Genomic DNA, 18,268 nt, shown 5'->3' on the forward strand with positions numbered 1-18,268 from the left:
TGGTCTTGAGGTTTTTCTTATAAACTTCCAACAACAAATAATCTAGTGGATAATATGTTATAAAAAGTAAGGGAGATAATCTATTAAAATAAAAAATCAAGTGTGGGCCACCATATGGTGACCGTAAATAGGAGGGGGGGGGGGGTCTAGCGTAGCTTGTAATTGTATAGTTAGTTTATAGTTGAAATCTAAGTGATTTAGTTAGGTGTTTAGTTATTAGGATGTTATATAGTGTGTTATGATATTCGGGGACCATAACTAGCTCGGAAATGATAAAACAATGCTTCTAGTGAAAATTTGGTGTTTCGAGTAGTGTCCGGTTGTTCGGTTGATTACCGGTTCGTTAAGGTGCTAAACTATGCAGTTTAGTGTGCTTTATGTTACCTTTTGTGACAGTTTTGATTCCCGACACTTAGGAAAGCATTCTGGACCATTTAACCATATTTCTGCATGATATTAAGTAGTTTAAATGGTGATTTTTGCTGAATTCTGCAGTTTATGTGAGTTTTAGGCACTTTCCGGCACTTAAACTATCACTAGGAAGGCAGTTTTATGATCCTTACTTTCATGTACACTATACTAGTGTAACTCTTGGTTTCTGACTCATTCTGTGTCTCAATACCATGTCTGTCTATGTACTGAACTCTGTCAGCATTTTTCTGATTTGTCTGATAACTGTGTTAACTTTGTTTTGTGCATCATTTGAATCAATAAGTGTTGCATGCAATAATGATATGACATTTTGCAATATAGGATGCTCATGTATGTATGATAACAATAATCAGGAAACATTCATGTCATAAATGTTAAATCAGCACAGTCATTAAGCATTAATCATTGCCTAATTATTGTACGGATACATGCAAATTTGACAATTGTCACATATTTAGTTGCAACATTGAAACCAGTTTAGACGCACTATTGTAATTACAGTATATCAACATTAAAAATTGTTTTCTAAATATAATAATAAAGTACTCAAATTAAAAATAATAAACTTTTTGAATATATATTGTAAATTTTAATAATAATAGTAATAATAATAATAATACTTAGTAAATGCCACCAATAGCAAAGCTAAGTTAGGGTCTGAGCAGGGTAAGATGCAGGGGTGTTCAGAATTCGTTTCGAATTCGAAAAATTCGAAAAATTCGAAATTCGTTTAAATTTGATTCGATTATTAAGAATTCGTTTTGATTAAAAGAATTCGAATTCGAATTCGATTCAATTCGAGTCAAGTAATTCGAATACGAATTTATAATTTCAAATTCGATTCGATTCGAAATTCGAATAAAAATTATACATTTTTATTTATTATTTTTATATATAATGCATATATAACTTTTATTAAGCTATACTATAAATTATTTTCAAATTTTTTCCAAGTATTAAAATTACCCATTACCAAACTCACTACATGGCCCATAAGTAAAATCTAAGTAACAAATCTATTAATAGATTTATAACCCTAAAAATATTAACTTGTAATCTGGAGTGGTTATTCCCAACTTCTCGTTTTGAATTTTAGACTTATGGTACTTTATTTGGAAATTTTTAACGTGATATCATGCTTTATGGCTGCTTTAAAATTTATGTTTCATATTGATAGGTTTTTACATGTTTTTAAAGAATCTGAATTGAATCGAATTTATTCGAATTTGAATTTTAATCGAATACGAATTGGGTTTTTCTATTCGAATACGAATTCAAATCGAATTCGGTAAATTTTAATTGAATTCGAATCGAATATGAATTCAAGGGAAAATAAAAACTATTCGAATAATTCGAAAAATTCGATATTTGATTCAATGAACACCCCTAGTAGACAGCCTTACCTCTATCCCATAGGAATAGAGAGGCTGCTTCCAGTGAGACCCCTGACTCGATAGTAGTTTTACATCAAGTCTTAGACATAAGACACATAACACTTAGCAACTGAGACAACTGCCGATTAGTGCATGTACCCCCTTGTCTTTCGGCTATCTACGCCACCACATGATGCATGATTAACCATCCCCCTCTTTTAACGTTATTTTCACGAAATTAGTAAAATAACATTAAAATTAGTACACTTGAGTTTCAATATTAATAACTAGTAATTTTCCCCTCGCGCTTCGCGGCGAAAATTCGGTTGGTACGTGTTTGGTTCATTATGGTACCTACACTCGTTATACTAATTGAAAGAGAAAACCTTACATGGATCGAAAACAATAAAAACGAATATCCATACCAGTACCGATGTTGTTCAATTTTTTTGAATGACAATGTCTGGTCTGCTCTATTCACAAATAATTCTAATATTTATCACTCTTGCCTAGGATTGAACCTGGAACATCTCCCTTAAGAGGCATATGTCTCCACCAAGTGGCCTAGCTCCACATTGGCAAAACATAGAATCGGACACAACAACAATCGAACTTGCGTCAGCTGCTAGCAATACAACACATCAACCCTCACAACACATCATTTGATTTGTATGTTGTTTAGTTGATATCGGTTTGGTTGGTTTGCATTCTATGTTTATTTTTTTCAACGTTGTCATATAAACATTATGGAAAACGGCTATTGTGCCGCTATCGTACCAACCCAAACTGAAACCGACTGAACAATATTTGTATCATTATCAGGATTTATTTTTATTTTTTTCCTTTCGATAAACTAAGATCGCATTGCTATCACACCGTACCGAACTGAACAACATCGGTACCGGTATGTATTAATTTTTAGAGTAAATTACAAGTTTTGTCATTTATCTTTACATCAAATTTCAGACGTTGTCCTTTAGGCAAAAAGTTGACAGGCGGTGTCCTTTACGTTTCAAAATCTTGCAAATTTTGTCCTTTAAGCCAAACCAAGTTAGAATTCTCAGTTAAAAACTGTCATGTGCAAGGCACATGAGGGTAAAATGGTCATTTCCCTCACCCTTACACTTTCCCTTCTTCTTCTTCAATGATTTAAATCTGCAAATCCCCTTACACGAATTTCATAACATCTAATCCCTTACCACCACCACCTGCGTCGTCAACCCACCACCTCCACTCCACCATCTACACCATCAACCACCACCACCAAAAGTCGGTAATTATAGCAGCGGATCGGAAGAACCATACTCGAAAGCCAGAATTGTCAAGAAAACAAAGGGTTTGACTTAGATTTATGTATATCAAAATTTTAATCGGAAAGTGCAAGGTTTGCCCTTAAAAGTCACTTGTTCACAAAGTGGTTAGCATTGGATTGATTATTCAGATGATGAGGCTGAACGGAAGAAGAAAAAATATCAAATCAAAAGATATGTGGTTGGTTGTAGTGAAATACTAATTCCAAAATCAAGGATAAATTGAAAGCAATGAACACACCTGTGAAGTCCAGGTCGGGATCATTTTCTATAGATGTGTGGAGAGATTCAATGGCAAATTCGTGAATATTCTTGATAGACTTGATTTCATTTTGTGAGTTGGAAAGCTTCTCTTCAATTTGGACACTTTTGGCTTCATTTTCAGTCATAAAGTGGAGGATACAGGCATAATAAAACTATAATATATTCACCAAACTCGTCGGATCTGACCGGATAAAAGTCGGATCTGGCTGGATAGAAGTCGCTGGATCTGTACAAGGGAAGACGAAGAGGTGACATTGTCGGCTGGAGAAGAGAAATATGGAGGTTGATTCAGATGAGAGTGAGGAGAGAGAGAAGACAGAGAGAGATGCAGGTTTATATGAAAGAGAGAGAAAGAAATAGTTTTTATATAAATGAGGAATTAAATGGGAATTAATTGATTTAAGAGGGAATGACCATTTTACCCTCATGTGCCTTACACATGAGGTATTTTAACTGAAAATTCTAACCTGGTTTGGATTAAAGGACAAAACTTATAAGATTTTGAAATGTAAAGGACACCGCCTGTCAACTTTTTGCCTAAAGGACAGCGCCTGAAATTTGATGTAAAAAAAACTTGTAATTTACTCTAATTTTTATGGTTTTTTGTTTGATATCGTGTCACTATCGTAGTGATCCGAACTTAAATTATTATAAAAAATCAAACTGAATGCTAAACAAAATGCTACTAATAAAAAGAACAAATACCTAATAATTATCTTATTACTAAACAATTAAATAAATAATGAATAATTAATAAAATAATAAAAAAAACACTGTTCTATAAATAATGAATAATTAATAAAATAATAAAAAAAACAATGTTCGAATTAATATGTATAAATAATAATAGATGCTTTCTGAGTTTCAAAAACTGAAAGAATTACATTAAAAAATAATAATAACTAGTGTTATGCTTGCCCGCATTGCGGGGCGTTAAATCGAATATTTCTTAGTTTTATAACATGCACACATGTATTTAGGTTACTTGTATATACTACTTATAACACGATCTCAATAAAAAATACATTGAGGCAACCAATTAAACCAAACACCACCCTAGTTTTGCTAAAAAAAGTAAACGATGTCAATCTGTGATTTTGAGCTAGGATAAAATACTTATTTGTCAGAACTAATGAGCGAGTGCTATACAACTACTTGACACAATAAAAGTTACATTGAGTCAACCAAGTAAAATAAAACACTACTATAGTTTTGCAAAAAAAAAAAAAAAAAAAAAAAAAAAAAAAAAAAACTAAAACGATGGCAAGATCACAATTTTTAACCGGTGGAAAAAGTGTATTTTTTAAATGGGGGCAAAAGCGTAATTTTAAGTTGCGGGGAAAAGCATAATTTTATTTTGGACTGGGGAAAAAATTAATTTTGAACTGAGGGCAAAATCGTAATTTTGAGTTAGGAGCAAAAACATAATTTTGTTTTGAACCGAGGGCATGTGAATTGAGGGCGAAACCATAGTTTTAAACTAAGAATAAAATCGTAAATTGGTTGGATCAATAAAGAAGTTGCAAGCAAGCTGCCTGACACTATTCTTCCAACTTGTAAATGTAAATGTATAGTAAATATAATACTATTGATAAAATGATGTTAGTTTTTTTTTGTGTGTTTATCTTTTATTTTACATATGAAGTTGTTTTGCACCATTTTGAATTTTAAGCAGATTTTTTTGTCATTACCAAACCAAACGAAGGTTAAACTCCTTTTACTTATCTAATTGTTTTTTTGGGCTTATTCTTATTGTTCATGTTTGAGATGGTTTGATTGAAGAAAACAAAAAGAAAAAAATTATAATGAGTCGGTAAAAAAAAACTATTTTGGAAGAAAAAAACTATTTTGGAAGAAAAAAAATATTGGTTTGAATAAAAACACAATAAGTATAATAAAAAATAGATGAAAGAATAACAGAAAAAATATATAAGAATCTAATATGTTGATTAGAGAATAAAAGATAAACGTAAAATAAATAGAAAAAATACCAATGTAATAAATAATTTTTAAGGAACACCATTTTATTAAATATTTTTTCTATCGTTTAGGAAAAACTCTACAAAATTCAATTATTTTTAAGTGACGAGTGACAGAAGAATACATAGTCTTTGTCTAGACATAAGACTCGTATGTAGCTATCTCGATATTGCAAACCATAAAACTGTTGTATGTGGTTTTCATAGCTTACCAAATCAAACACACGGACATGGTATAGTGGGTCGCTTCAATTTAATAATAACGAGTTTTTGGGACCCGCGCTATGCCGCGGGACCGTTAAACCAAACAAAAACGTAGACGTTGAAACGTTTAATTACATACGTGCGTTACGAAGTGTTTACTTAAACATTATCATAGAAAATAACAGCTAAGTAAGAACCATAACATAATTCACGTCAAAGAAAAATTGTTAATGACTACAATTAAAAATCTGGTAATAATAATGATGACAATAATAATATTGGATTTGAATTTATGTGTTAATTGTAACTTAAAAGATCTTCCTAAACAGATCTTAATCTCATTTAATCTTGAATAGTATTAGTAGATTAATTCCAATCCAACTTATTATGAATATTATATTAACTTAAATTCTTTATAGTTATTGTAAAAAGTTAAAATTGTACACTTATTCTTAAAGAGGTTTAAAGAAATGAACATACTGGATTGAAGCATTATATATTTTATACCATGTTGTTTCTTTTATCTATCTATGAGTGTATACACTTCTAGAGTTGTAGGTCCTTTGTTTTTCTCAAAGTGGACATCAAACATTTTCTTAACTAAAGTTAACATTTTATATGTTAATCTCCAACATCTTCTATAATGCTAATAACACAACCATAGCACCAATCCCCTTCTAACAATTCTGCTCGGAAACCAACCGTGAGCACCATCTCATCATATCTACAACAAACAAATATTCAGTTGATTTATCCATACAAACCCTTAAATAACAATAATATACACAAACCATGGTCGTCATCGCCACCTAACACAACCACCACCCTCCGCAACCACCATCGGCCAACTTCCAACTCCATCAGCACTAAACCCCCTTGGCACCACAACCACCACACTAGTGCAGCACCACTACCTAGCTGTCGGCGGGCCGTGGAGCAGAGAGGTAACCTCCGGCCGAAGAATTTCTACATTTCATAACCGACCCAACTCGCATCTCCTGCGAATCCAAAATCCATCTATCTTTACCAACGTAGATCTTGACTATGTTATGCCATGCCGCCACCGCTTCGTCTTGTGTAACGGGAAACACCTGAGGAGGTATCGATGGTGCATGTTGGTGTGTTGCTTTTGGAGGAGGAAATACTTAAGAGGGAAAGAATTAACAGAGTAGTGGTGAAGAAAAAATAGTGAAAGAAAGACAGTAGATGAGACAAAAAAAAGATGGGCTGAACCAATAAAAAGACACAAAATTGAACAGTGTTTTTGTGTGTATGAGAAATTTTGATAAATTATATAGGGTAAAGAAGAAAAAAGAGTGAAAGAAAGACAGTAGATGAGACAAAAAAAAAACAAGATGAGCTGAACCAATAAAAAGACAAAAAATTAAACAGTGTTTTTGTGTATATGAGAAATTTTGATAAATTATATAGGGTAAATATAGATGCTACTTGAGTTTCAAAACCCGATAGAATTACACTAAATAAATATTTCTTTTTTTCTTTTTGTTGTTACATTCATTTTTAACTCTCTATTAATTACGATGTTACCATCACCTCAATTTTAAAATGGAAACACTTCATATCACTTTTAACATTTCCTACATCAAATTCACGTTTCTAATTCATTCGATGCATTATACACAAAAGAATTTTCTTATTATATAATAGAAACGCTTGAGGAGTCTTCGAAGCCACTCATTCTATTTGCCTACTAAACTATTAGACTATAGGGGTGTGAAAGAGTTTGATAACCGTCCATATATCATCACTCATGGGTATTATAGGGGCATGAAGAGTGGGGAACGTATCTTGAATAATGTCCTAATAAGAAAGAAAATATGAAAAGTAATGAACGAAAGAACATTAAAGGGCTTTAATCAAGACGATATGATGTTGATATAGTTGGCATTAACCATTACGGATGATTTTCTAGTTAATGCCCTTCATAGCTATAATAGAAATAATAATAAAATGAGTATTTTATTTTAATCACTACAAATAGTCTAAAAAATTAATAATAAGACGATGAACAGTATTTCTATGTATGAAAAACAAATATGAAAACTAGTGATTTATCCATGGCCATTATATATTATATATTATAGTTGAAAGCAAAACGCAAAAACTTACATCTAATGATTAATGAACAATCCCAAACCTTGAATTATGTCTTTACTTGGAATATTGTAATATTTTCTAAATGGATATTCTTGTTATATTCAATATCGAGTTTTTAAAATATTGAAGAGCAATGATTTTCTTTTTCAACTATGTTTTCCAAGTTCTAGTTGCGGGCCCAGTATGTGGGTTATTCGAATATATTCTAGCCAAGCTAGTAAAGCGAATAAACTTGCGAAGAATATTAAAAAAAAATAAAAATAAAAATAAAAACACTTTTCTTACGTGCTTTTATTTATCTTTATAATATAGGTATATCCGAAACTGAATAACACATATATATTATGTTTATAAACATATGTGTTTTATCTTGCTGTAATTAACATGATGGTACAAAACCTAATCGAATGACACGGATTCAATGTTACTCAACTTAGTAGTTTATGAATTTTGGTTTTCAAGTTGATTTATGAATCTGTGATTTTCAAATGAAACCGAAAGTATACATAACAATACATATTCTTATTTAATAATTAATTATCCTAATTATATATATATATTAAACCCATTAAGTCTAACCGTTTTTGAAATCGATCCTGGCCGTTTAAACTTGCTGAGATTAAATCCTGTCCGTTTAAACTAGCATAAATAACCGCTACCACCGGCGGTTCAGAGAAGTTACCTGGTAGTTTCCGGTGGTGGTTTCGTTCCATATATTTCTGGCCCATGATCTGGTGGTTTTGCTCCATGATTTTTGTCCCATTATCTACCTGCAACCGATAAATGTGGAGGATTTTCAAAATAATTAAAGCCGCGATAAATGTGGAAGTTATGTTCAGGAAATCACAGTTTTGTTTAGCTGGAAGTTACCTCCGAAACCTGTGTTATTAATGGTTTTTATTTTTCCTAAAAAAATGGCCATGTTCTCCACCTTCCTATATTTTAGCTCCGTTGCAGTTATACATGTGCTTATAAATATTGAAACCTTGCCGATCAACAGTACATCCTGCTTTCTTTCTTTACCTTCTGTCGCTGGGTTTATGTCGCTGAACATGGAGCAGCATCCTGGGTTTTTGTTGCTGAACATGGAGCAGCAGGTTGAAGATGCAACAATGGATAAAGCTGTTAAAGTAAGCTTCAGACATACCTGTTTATTTCTGCTGGTTGTAATCTCCACTTTTTTGTTTCTTTCAGGTTGCATCAATGGACAACTCCTTCTTTAGCCCAATCGTGTGTAAACCTACAAATGAATCGGATAAGGTAAGTAGGAGTTTTATAATCAATTTGATAGGTTTTTTATACCTGTTATTTTATTGTTATAATTTATCATTCAAGTGATATATTATTGTCTAAAAAACAAGAAATTGATGACGTGGAGTTTGAGGCATCGAATGGTGGTCACAAAGACATTTCATCCAGTTTCGAGGATAGCCAGCAAGCAAGCATCTGTGAATCTTTCTATGAATTGGCAAAAGTATATACATTATACTAAATTATACTTTTGTACACGTATTAATATTCTATTATTCTCATTACTTGAATGTTTTTTTAGGTTAGCAAGTTTAAGAGATTGGACAAAAGGGCAAATGCTTTAAAGACATGGAAGTGGGATGAAGTGATACAAATTGATAGTGAAACCGAAGATGAAGAAGAGGATGTTACACCTGTGATAAAAAGAGCTAAGCATGCTTTTGTTGTTGAATCAAAAGTTGTTGGGTAGAAACAGAAATGTTTTTAATGGGTCTTGTAGTGGTGTTAGAAATTGTACGTTGTTGTTTTTGTGTTTTTCCTTTCCTAGGCTGGACCATGTGGCTGTATCTTTTATTGTATTGAATGAAATGCCTCTTTTAAAGGTTCAACCTGTTTTAAGTTAACCTCTCTTTTAGCACTTTTGTCTAATTTGGTTAATTCGTTTAACATTTATTGGATTGACTTTGTAACACTAGCCTTTGTGCTATATAGGAAGGTGTTATTTCGATTTAGTGGCATTTGTTTACATTATATGGAGAATTCCTTCTATTTGATTGAGTAAAAAGTAATTATGTTATCGTAATTTGGTATTTAAAAGCTTGAGTCAACTAATTAATGGGATCACAATCAGATTGCTATGCAATGGATCAGAATTCGGCTCGTGTTTCAACTGTTGTAAGCAATTAGATTATATTATTTATTATATACTACTGTACAATCTTTTGGATAACATTTATGTTTGACCCAGTATTCATGTACTTAATATTGCATACGTCTTTAATTGTTGTGTTTCTTTAAATAAAGTTTTCCTAGGTTATATTGAATAGATATCAGCTATACTAGCCCTTTGTTCTATTGGAATTACAACAGAAGAAATAAAATAGTCAAATTAGACAAAAAAAAATAGCAAATTGTAAAAAAATGTTATTAGTTTAACACCCTTCCATCACAGTTTAAAGAATTGAGAATATGCAACCTAGCTTCCAAAAGTTTTAAGATTATGCTATCTAATATATTACCCGTTTGTTTGTTACTGTCCCAGACTTCCAGTGTATTATTAGCCCTTTGTTCTATTTTGAGTTGTTAAAATAAAAAAAATAAAAAAAAAACCAAATGTAGACCTTTGATCTGGCAGTTTTGGTCCAAATGTCTAATTTGGGTTGACTTGGTCTTTACAAAGAAAGTAATTGGCTGTTTGGTAAACATTTTTATTTTCTTGTAATATAACCGACTAACCAACCCATCACTCCACTAACCCCATGACTTCGCTAACTATAGGGTAGTTGATAACATAAGTTATGTTTTGATTACTGTTCCCTGCAAGTAGTTATTTTCTTAAGATAACCGATAACCCAACCCATGAGTCCACTAACTACAGGGTAGTTTACAACTCAAGATATGTTTTGATTGCAATTTCCTACAAGCAGTTTGTCTTTCAGCCTATATAATAGGGATCCCCTTCACAACCCAAAAAATTAATAATACTTTCGATTAAAAGTATGGACGAATACACAAATAAAACAAGTGATCGATCTGTCAATGTAATATGCATCTAATACTTATCTTGCTTTTTCTTTAATGTTTGTCTTGTCTATTTACATGAAATAGTTTGGGTCTACCATTACTAATTCTGTCTTTTAGGTTGTCAAAGCTATCTCTGTCTTTGAGGACGTGGATCAGAAGTTGATCCCCCAGCCAAATGAACTACCAAAGGTTTTTTTCAATTATCTTATCAGTTTTTACTTATTATCGTCAAATTAATTTAAAATTTTATTGTTTTTTATTTCAGTCATGTAGTGACAGTGTAGGGATTATTTCATTCGGTCCATTTAGTCCTTTCAAATCACATTTAGCTCGTGAGTTCAGTGCCGAGGTAATACACGATGAATACATCATTATGTTTAGTTTTATTTCTCCTGTTAGAGTATTAGCACTGCTACATTCAACCTATTTCCGTTATTTAGATGCAAGAGTTTGAAAAGCAGCGAGAAGGAGAAAGAGACTTGCTAGAATGGAAATGGGATGATGTTGTAGAAATTAGCAGCTCTAAAGAAGAAATGGATTTTTATGATATGACTAGCAATGTTGATGGGAATGAGGTTTCTACTCCGTATGATGATGAATATGCTGATCCTGAAGGTGTATTTGATGATACTGCTGATTCGCTAGAAACTTTCCATAAGAATTTGAAGATTCCAACAGTTAAAATTCACAGTCGCTCTCGGGTTGTTCGTCTTTGAATTTATTGTTTTTTTTTGTTTTTTCGTGTTTTGTTTACTATGTTTGTCCGTGCATCTTTTGTGGCTTTTCTTTCATTTTAATTTGTGGATTATGTCTATTTATAAGTTTTAGTTTATGTCTATTTAGTTTCGGTTCTCAAACGCACCAAATAATGTCATGTGTGGAGTTATGTGGGATGTATCAAAATGAAGATAATGGTAAAAACAACCCGATTTTATTTCTACTAATATAATTGGTGTTGTCATGTTCGATATATAAATACATAGTTTTTACATTCAATATCACGTCAGTTACATCATATGTTTCAGGCACGTGACAATCCATATAATCTAAGTTATTGGTTATGCTTCATAAATAGTTAACAATACTTCTCATACTTTTAGTTTTTAAGAGTTTTGGCAAATATGATATGGTTTCATTCTAGATGAATACACACAGGCATGATTAATTTGAAACACTATATATTATCTGAACATGTGGAGCAAAAAACATACCATTATCTGTCCACTCTTCGAAAATTAAAAATAGTGATTAGTTTAAAAATATAAAACATTAAATTATAAATTAGTGGAATTTAAAATGTTGAGCAAAAAACATACCATTATTTTTTCTCTTTTTATTTTATCGATTTTCAAAAGATTTAGAATTCAAAATTTTATACCTTCTTCTCCATCAACATTACCCACCTGTTCATAACCTCTTCTCATAACTTAGCCACCTCCTATAATCTCTCCTCAAAACCTACCCATCTCCCCACAAACTTTCATCATAACCTACCCACCTTCCCACAATCTCTCTTCATAACCTACATAACTATACCCTATTCTATTGTTTTATATCTCTTTCATCATCTAAAAAATTTCAATCTCAATGGCAATGTACACCAAGTTACACAATTTACTAGCAAATGGTGCCAATGAAGAAGATCTCGTAGGTTGCCCTCTTTGTAATATAATATGCCTTGACATGCACCAATATAATGTGCATGTATCTTCACGCAAACATCTTGACAGGGTACATCTATTTTTAAAATCTTTCATTTTATATTGCATTCGTACATAATATAACGTTTCATTCATATTTTGATGTGACAGGTAGACAAAGCTACCTTTCCTTTCATCGATTTTCATTGTGGTTTGTGCAATATTTTTTGTACAAGTTCTATGCAACTTGACGCTCATTTGAGAGGGAAGAAGCATGCAAAGATGATGGTGCAAGGGGTAAGGGATGATAACATGGAAGGTGAAAGTAATGTTAATGAGATTACTGAAGATCATGTCGCAGCTGAAGAGAATGTGGGGGTTGAAGAGAATGTTGGGACTGTAGAGAATGATGGGGGTGTAGAGAATGTTGGGGCTGAAGAGAATGTTGGGACTGTAGAGAATGGTGGGGGTGTAGAGAATGTTGGGGCTGAACAGAATGTTGGGGCTGTAGAGAATGTCGGGGCTGTAGAGAATGTTGGGGCTGAAGAAAATATGGGGCCTTCAAACAATGATGGGGGTCACGGTGAGGGTGATGACGGTGCTGCTGGTGCTGGTCAAGCCTGTATGGGGTGCCAAATTTATGTTAATTTGCCTCTAATGATGCCGTTTTGTGGCGAGTGCTACCGTCTTTTTAGAAGCAATTATCATTAGGTTTTCCATTTACCTTATGTTTTTATTTCTTTTGGACTCTGTTTATCAATAGAGTTTAGTAATGTTAAGGTATTTGATTTTTGTATTGTGTGTTTTCGTCTTCTATGTAAACTATGGTATTATCTTTCATTTGGATTTATATTACGTTGCAATGTGATATTTGTGTGTGTTATTTTTAGTATACAAAAATCATTGATGTTTAAGATATTATAAAAGGGGGAACTGTATACGTTGATGGTAGACGTGTAACGTTACACGAAAACCCAATCAAAAGTACGTTGTTTTGATTAAAAAATGCCTTTTAATCCAGTAAAAAACATTTCGATACTGATATACATATTTAAAACAATTGTGAACAGTAGAAACCCATAATATTTGATGGTAAAGGGTAACCTCTATTTAAAACAATTGTGAAAAGTAGAAACACATTCAGAAATATCAGTTAAAATTCAATGCTGGTCCCCGCTAGCCTGGTCACAATGATGCCTAAATAGAATATGCAGTCCATTTGATAAAATATGTGGTTTTCGTATACTTACATTATAGCTTAGCAAGGCTCTTGTCGTTTAAAGCCCCTTATTGCAAAATCAACCGGCCGTATCAAATGTCCACGCTCAATTCTTTATGGCCAGTTAGTATAACTTCTCCAATGCAACTTAAGAAGTTACAAAACAAGGATTAGTTTTTTTTTTTAAAATTTGGCAATTCAAACAGTTAAATAACTTCTATATTTATAATTCCACTCCCCCTATATTCATAGTTCCACTCACTATTTGATTTGTATTAATATTAAGTGCAGTGAATACTTCTCATGGATTGTCTGCATCCAGTTAGAAAGAAATTACATATGAGACGCCATGCACAAAGTAGGACGTGCATCGACGATATTGGTATTGACATACTTGTGTCTCATATATTAGTCAGGCTTCCGGCAAGGTGTGTGGGTCAGTGTAGGTGTGTGTGCAGGGAATGGCTTTCTTTACTATCGACGCAACAATTTGCTATCACGCATTGTCGCCACATATCGACTACTTACGACCAAAAGTTCATATTAATCGGATCGTTATCGGGTTACGTTTATCCTGTTGTTTTTGACCATTTAAGTCGTTCCTCAAAAATTGTACTTTCACTTCCATTCGAACGTTCTTCGTGTCTTGTACGGATTCTTGCGAGTTTTGAAGGTTTATTATGTATTTGTTTGTGTGATACTGGTGAGATGGTTATTTGGAACCCGCTAACACAGGTGTATAACATGGTGGCTAACTCAAAAATTCGTGGTTTATGCAACCCACGACTGGATGCTGTTGCTTTTTATGTAGATTCTTCGAAGGGGTACATGCTTTTACATTTAAAGCGTTTTGGTGGTAAAATGTGGCTTTATATATATTCATTGAGGCGTCAGTTGTGGCGGAAAGTAGGTTTTCTTGACGAACAAAAGTATTTCAAAAGGAAGCTTAAATGGTCTAACGGAACTTTCTGCAAAGGTGTTGTTTATTTTACGGTTGACTTCATCAAAAATCGTTTTCACTCGGGAAGTATGCTACTTGGTTTTGATGTGAAGTTGGAAAAATTTAATAAGATACGCTATCCAAACGTTCCACGTGATGACTTGGAAGGGCATTTATTGCTTATACATAACAATCTGCACATATTTCTTACTCACGGGATGCCTTTTTGGTCAGTAGATTTGTGGAGGTTGGACGGTGACAGTTGGATTAAAGTCTGGGTTTTTCCTCCAATTCGGCCGATTCTTTTAGGTTGCACGATTACATACGTGATTAGTACTGGCAAGTTTCTTGTCGTAGACGATTATGGAGACGTTAATGAACTAGACATAACTTTAAGTGGCGAAGATTGTTACTATCCTGTGTTAGGTTCCTATTCGATGTTGGCAGGCGCGGTATTTACGGAAACTCTGGTGTCACCAAATATGTAGCTCTGTTACGTGTTTTGTTTTTTTATTTTCACGTTACCGTTTGTTACCTTATTTCGTTTTCTTAGTCGTGCATTCTATTTGCATTGAATTGATTATACATTATATGTGGTTTATTATTGTTTTTTAGTATTTGGTCAGTTGTTGTTTCATACAAGTGTAAAATCAAAACCTAGATTAGTTTACAATCAATTATAAAATAAGAGAAAATAATTGTCAATTGTTGTTGGTCAACGAAAGGTTCATGGTTGACCAGGTTTAAAAATAAGGTTGATGGTTGAAATGTCACACTTGGTAGTTTAAAATTAAGTTTTGATTTATATGAAATCCACGTAAGATATATATATATATATAATAACTATATAAGAATTAATAGAATTAAAAAGAATAAGTTGATTATCTGCTAATTACACACTATTGAAACACTAAATTGAAGTTTATTTACTTTAGAGATAAAAAATAGTTTGTATTTCTTAGTTGAGACATTTTACAAAGTTGGTTACCTTTATTTTTTACAAACTATATAATTTATAATATCTAATCAAAAAATAACCACCATACCACGATATGTGGAATGTGGGTAATCACCTCAATTACTTCTTGATAGTGGGGGTCTAGCCATATTCCATTTTTTATGGTATGTGTAACCGATTTCAGTGGTGGTTCATTTCGTTTTTATATTTTTTACCCTATACATATCAGACTGGTATTTTGTTTTGTTTAGCTTTTGTCAGTTACGTCTTGGTAAGAATGGAGCATCCTCAACAGAAGAAAACCACACGAAATAGAACAAAGAAGGTAACTAAGACAGTCAAACCAATGCCAAAGGTACTCTTACACCTTCTCTAACATTCATGGAGTATTAACATATTGTGCTCAAATCTTATTTTATTTACCATGTGGCAGCATGGTGACAAAGTTGAGGAAACTATTAGCGAGTTGGTATGATTTTGTGTAAAACTTAATTTCATTTTTTTGTCTTAAAATTCTTTGTCTATTTTCGACTAAACCAAGCCTTTCATTTGTACTAGATTCGAAGGTGTGATCGATCCAACAAACGGGCAAGAGCTATACTAACTTGGCAATGGGATGATGTTATTGACATTAGTAGTTCCAATGAAAGTTGTCAAGTTGTTAACAACACCAGGGGTAAAGAAAATGATGTCGAGGACGAGTACGCTGATACGGCAGATTCAATCTGGTCAGTGAGGAAAAAGTCAAAGATTCCGAAGATTCCAAAGATGACTGTTTATTTTTAAATGGTAATTTAACGATGGTTTTTTTCATTATTTTTTGAAGAGTGTTTTTGTGTGGTTGTTTGGTTTCTCAATTGAAGTATGTTTTTCCTTATAATTATCAGTTGAAAAATGTTTTTCTTATGTTTTGTTTATGTTTCTCCTTTGTTCAGTATGATTATGATTGATCTTCTGAATTTAATTTTTTTTTCTTTTAGATAAAAGTAATTTTTGAGTCTATCAAAAAATAGAAAACACATAGTTATTACCTGTGACAGTAGATATGTTCTGCCAAATTCTGCAAACAAATGCCTCGCCAGCCAACCTCTTCATTTAACTGTAATTAGACAAGTATGAAATGTAACCATAATATGTAATGGCTAATAATTTGATAAAAACTACTGCAAACTTCAAATTTCAATGAACACACACAATGTTCAAAAAATTATTTCACACATCTAAGCTGCTTAAATGTGCGTTTCCATAATATGTAATTCTTTAAAATGCAGGGCTTCAATACCGTTTCTGTGACAAAGTTTTTTTACAACGAACTACTTACTCACTTTTCACTAAGTTGATAAACTTAGAACCACGTTGTTGATCAGTCTCTTTTGTATCCTGGATAACCTGGATCCCCCGCCATCCAAAAACCAAAACTTAGATTTTCAATTCCACAAAATTAATGCCTAACCCATCATCTTAATCAAAAGTTTTCAACATATACAGCAAGAAGACAACATTTAAAAGCACCTTGATAAGATTTCTTTTTTAATACACATCCGTGTTTAGAGTACACAAATGAAAACCCAAACCCCTAACCAAACCCATCTTCAAGATTAAAACTTTTCAACAAATACAACAACAACTCACCATTCAAAAACCCTTTGATGAGATAAATATTTTGATACACTTCGTGTTTAGTCTAGATCATCAAAAACCCAATACCCTAAATTTCAAAACTCCCAAAACTGAAATCAAACCCAAACACCCTCTAAGTTGTGTAAATCCTACCAAAGAAAAGAAATATGTACCTGATCACTGGGAGGAGTGAAAGAAGGTTCTGTCTTTTTCGTCAAAAACCCAATACCCTAAATTTCAAAACTCCCAAAACTGAAATCAAACCCAAACACCCTCTAAGTTGTGTAAACCCTACCAAAGAAAAGAAATATGTACCTGATCACTGGGAGGAGTGAAAGAAGGTTCCGTCTTTTTCGTCAATGACGACTCCACAACTGACGATCGATTGTTGGTGTCCCTACCCTCCAGCTGCATCTCTGCTACCAGATCTGCTCGCCCAAAGAATCAATTTCCCTAATCTTCATCGGCGTTAAATTAACCCACCAAACATACTATCATCTCTTGCCGGGCTCACCCTCTATGTCTCTGAAGATGTAGTCAATGCCAAGCATGACACAAAACAGCTAGGTTGTAATGGTGAAGAGGGAAGACCAGATGTGAAGCAATAATCGTTCAATGTTTAAATTACAAAATTACCCCTGAGAGGCCGTTCATGTTTTGTGTTGTTATTATTAGGGCAATGTTAAATAAATATTATTTGTAATGTAATTGTAATGGAATTTCATATGTGAAAATTTGGGTCAATGGTTGATTTGCGTTGATTAGGCGAAATTTTATTCATCAATCAAGCTTTAGTTGATATTAGTAAACCAGTGGGTTTATTTGCTCTTTGAAACGGGTTCCGATTGATATTACTTGATATTGCCACTGTATATACGAATAAAAAGAGGTGTTTACTATTGGTCAACAAATACAAAACAAATATCAATTTTGAGCGTTTTTTTTTTTTGATTTTTTTTAACAAAAACGTCCCACTAAAGGGCCGTCTTAGTGGTTCTCATTTATAGTTGACATTCATTCGAAAGAATGTTAACACATCTGTTACTGTTTAAAAAAATGGTATTAAATTTAAATTATTTTGATAAGTACCGATAATTTTAACCCAAACAGTGTGATTGATAAAAGAAAAGGCAATACCAAACAATAAAAATTTTTTACTGATATATGATTTTTAATAAAACAACCTCTTATATATATTGTTACATAGAAAAATTATT

The 18,268-nt window shown here is 32.7% G+C and overlaps 2 protein-coding genes and 1 long non-coding RNA gene across 3 annotated transcripts; all 3 read left to right on the plus strand.

Moving 5' to 3' along the window:
- The first annotated feature begins 8,573 nt into the window (after positions 1-8,573).
- Positions 8,574-9,018, plus strand: LOC110918901. Its single transcript, XM_022163179.2, has 2 exons — positions 8,574-8,810; positions 8,875-9,018. Exons 1-2 carry the CDS (start codon positions 8,595-8,597, stop codon positions 9,016-9,018), a joined length of 360 nt encoding a protein of 119 aa, XP_022018871.2. The 5' UTR covers positions 8,574-8,594.
- Positions 9,019-9,046: 28 nt separating this feature from the next.
- LOC110918081 lies at positions 9,047-9,539 on the plus strand. The gene is made up of 2 exons (XR_002581058.1): positions 9,047-9,154; positions 9,233-9,539. It is a non-coding gene; the product is annotated as an uncharacterized LOC110918081 (long non-coding RNA).
- A 4,333-nt stretch (positions 9,540-13,872) lies between these two features.
- On the plus strand, positions 13,873-14,961 carry LOC110875166 (F-box/kelch-repeat protein At3g23880-like). The gene has a single exon (XM_022123366.1). It carries the CDS (start codon positions 13,873-13,875, stop codon positions 14,959-14,961), a length of 1,089 nt encoding a protein of 362 aa, XP_021979058.1.
- The last annotated feature ends 3,307 nt before the right edge of the window (positions 14,962-18,268 follow it).

The sequence above is a fragment of the Helianthus annuus genome, chromosome 14 (assembly GCF_002127325.2).
Source record: "Helianthus annuus cultivar XRQ/B chromosome 14, HanXRQr2.0-SUNRISE, whole genome shotgun sequence".
In the NCBI taxonomy this organism is placed as follows: Eukaryota; Viridiplantae; Streptophyta; class Magnoliopsida; order Asterales; family Asteraceae; genus Helianthus; species Helianthus annuus.

Excerpts from the sequence above, each read along its gene's own strand:
- LOC110918901 (XM_022163179.2), top strand. The coding sequence starts at position 8,595 with ATGGCCATGTTCTCCACCTTCCTATATTTTAGCTCCGTTGCAGTTATA. Across the intron at positions 8,811-8,874 it reads CAATGGATAAAGCTGTTAAA|GTTGCATCAATGGACAACTC; the intron begins GTAAGCTTCAGA and ends TGTTTCTTTCAG.
- LOC110875166 (XM_022123366.1), top strand. The coding sequence starts at position 13,873 with ATGAGACGCCATGCACAAAGTAGGACGTGCATCGACGATATTGGTATT.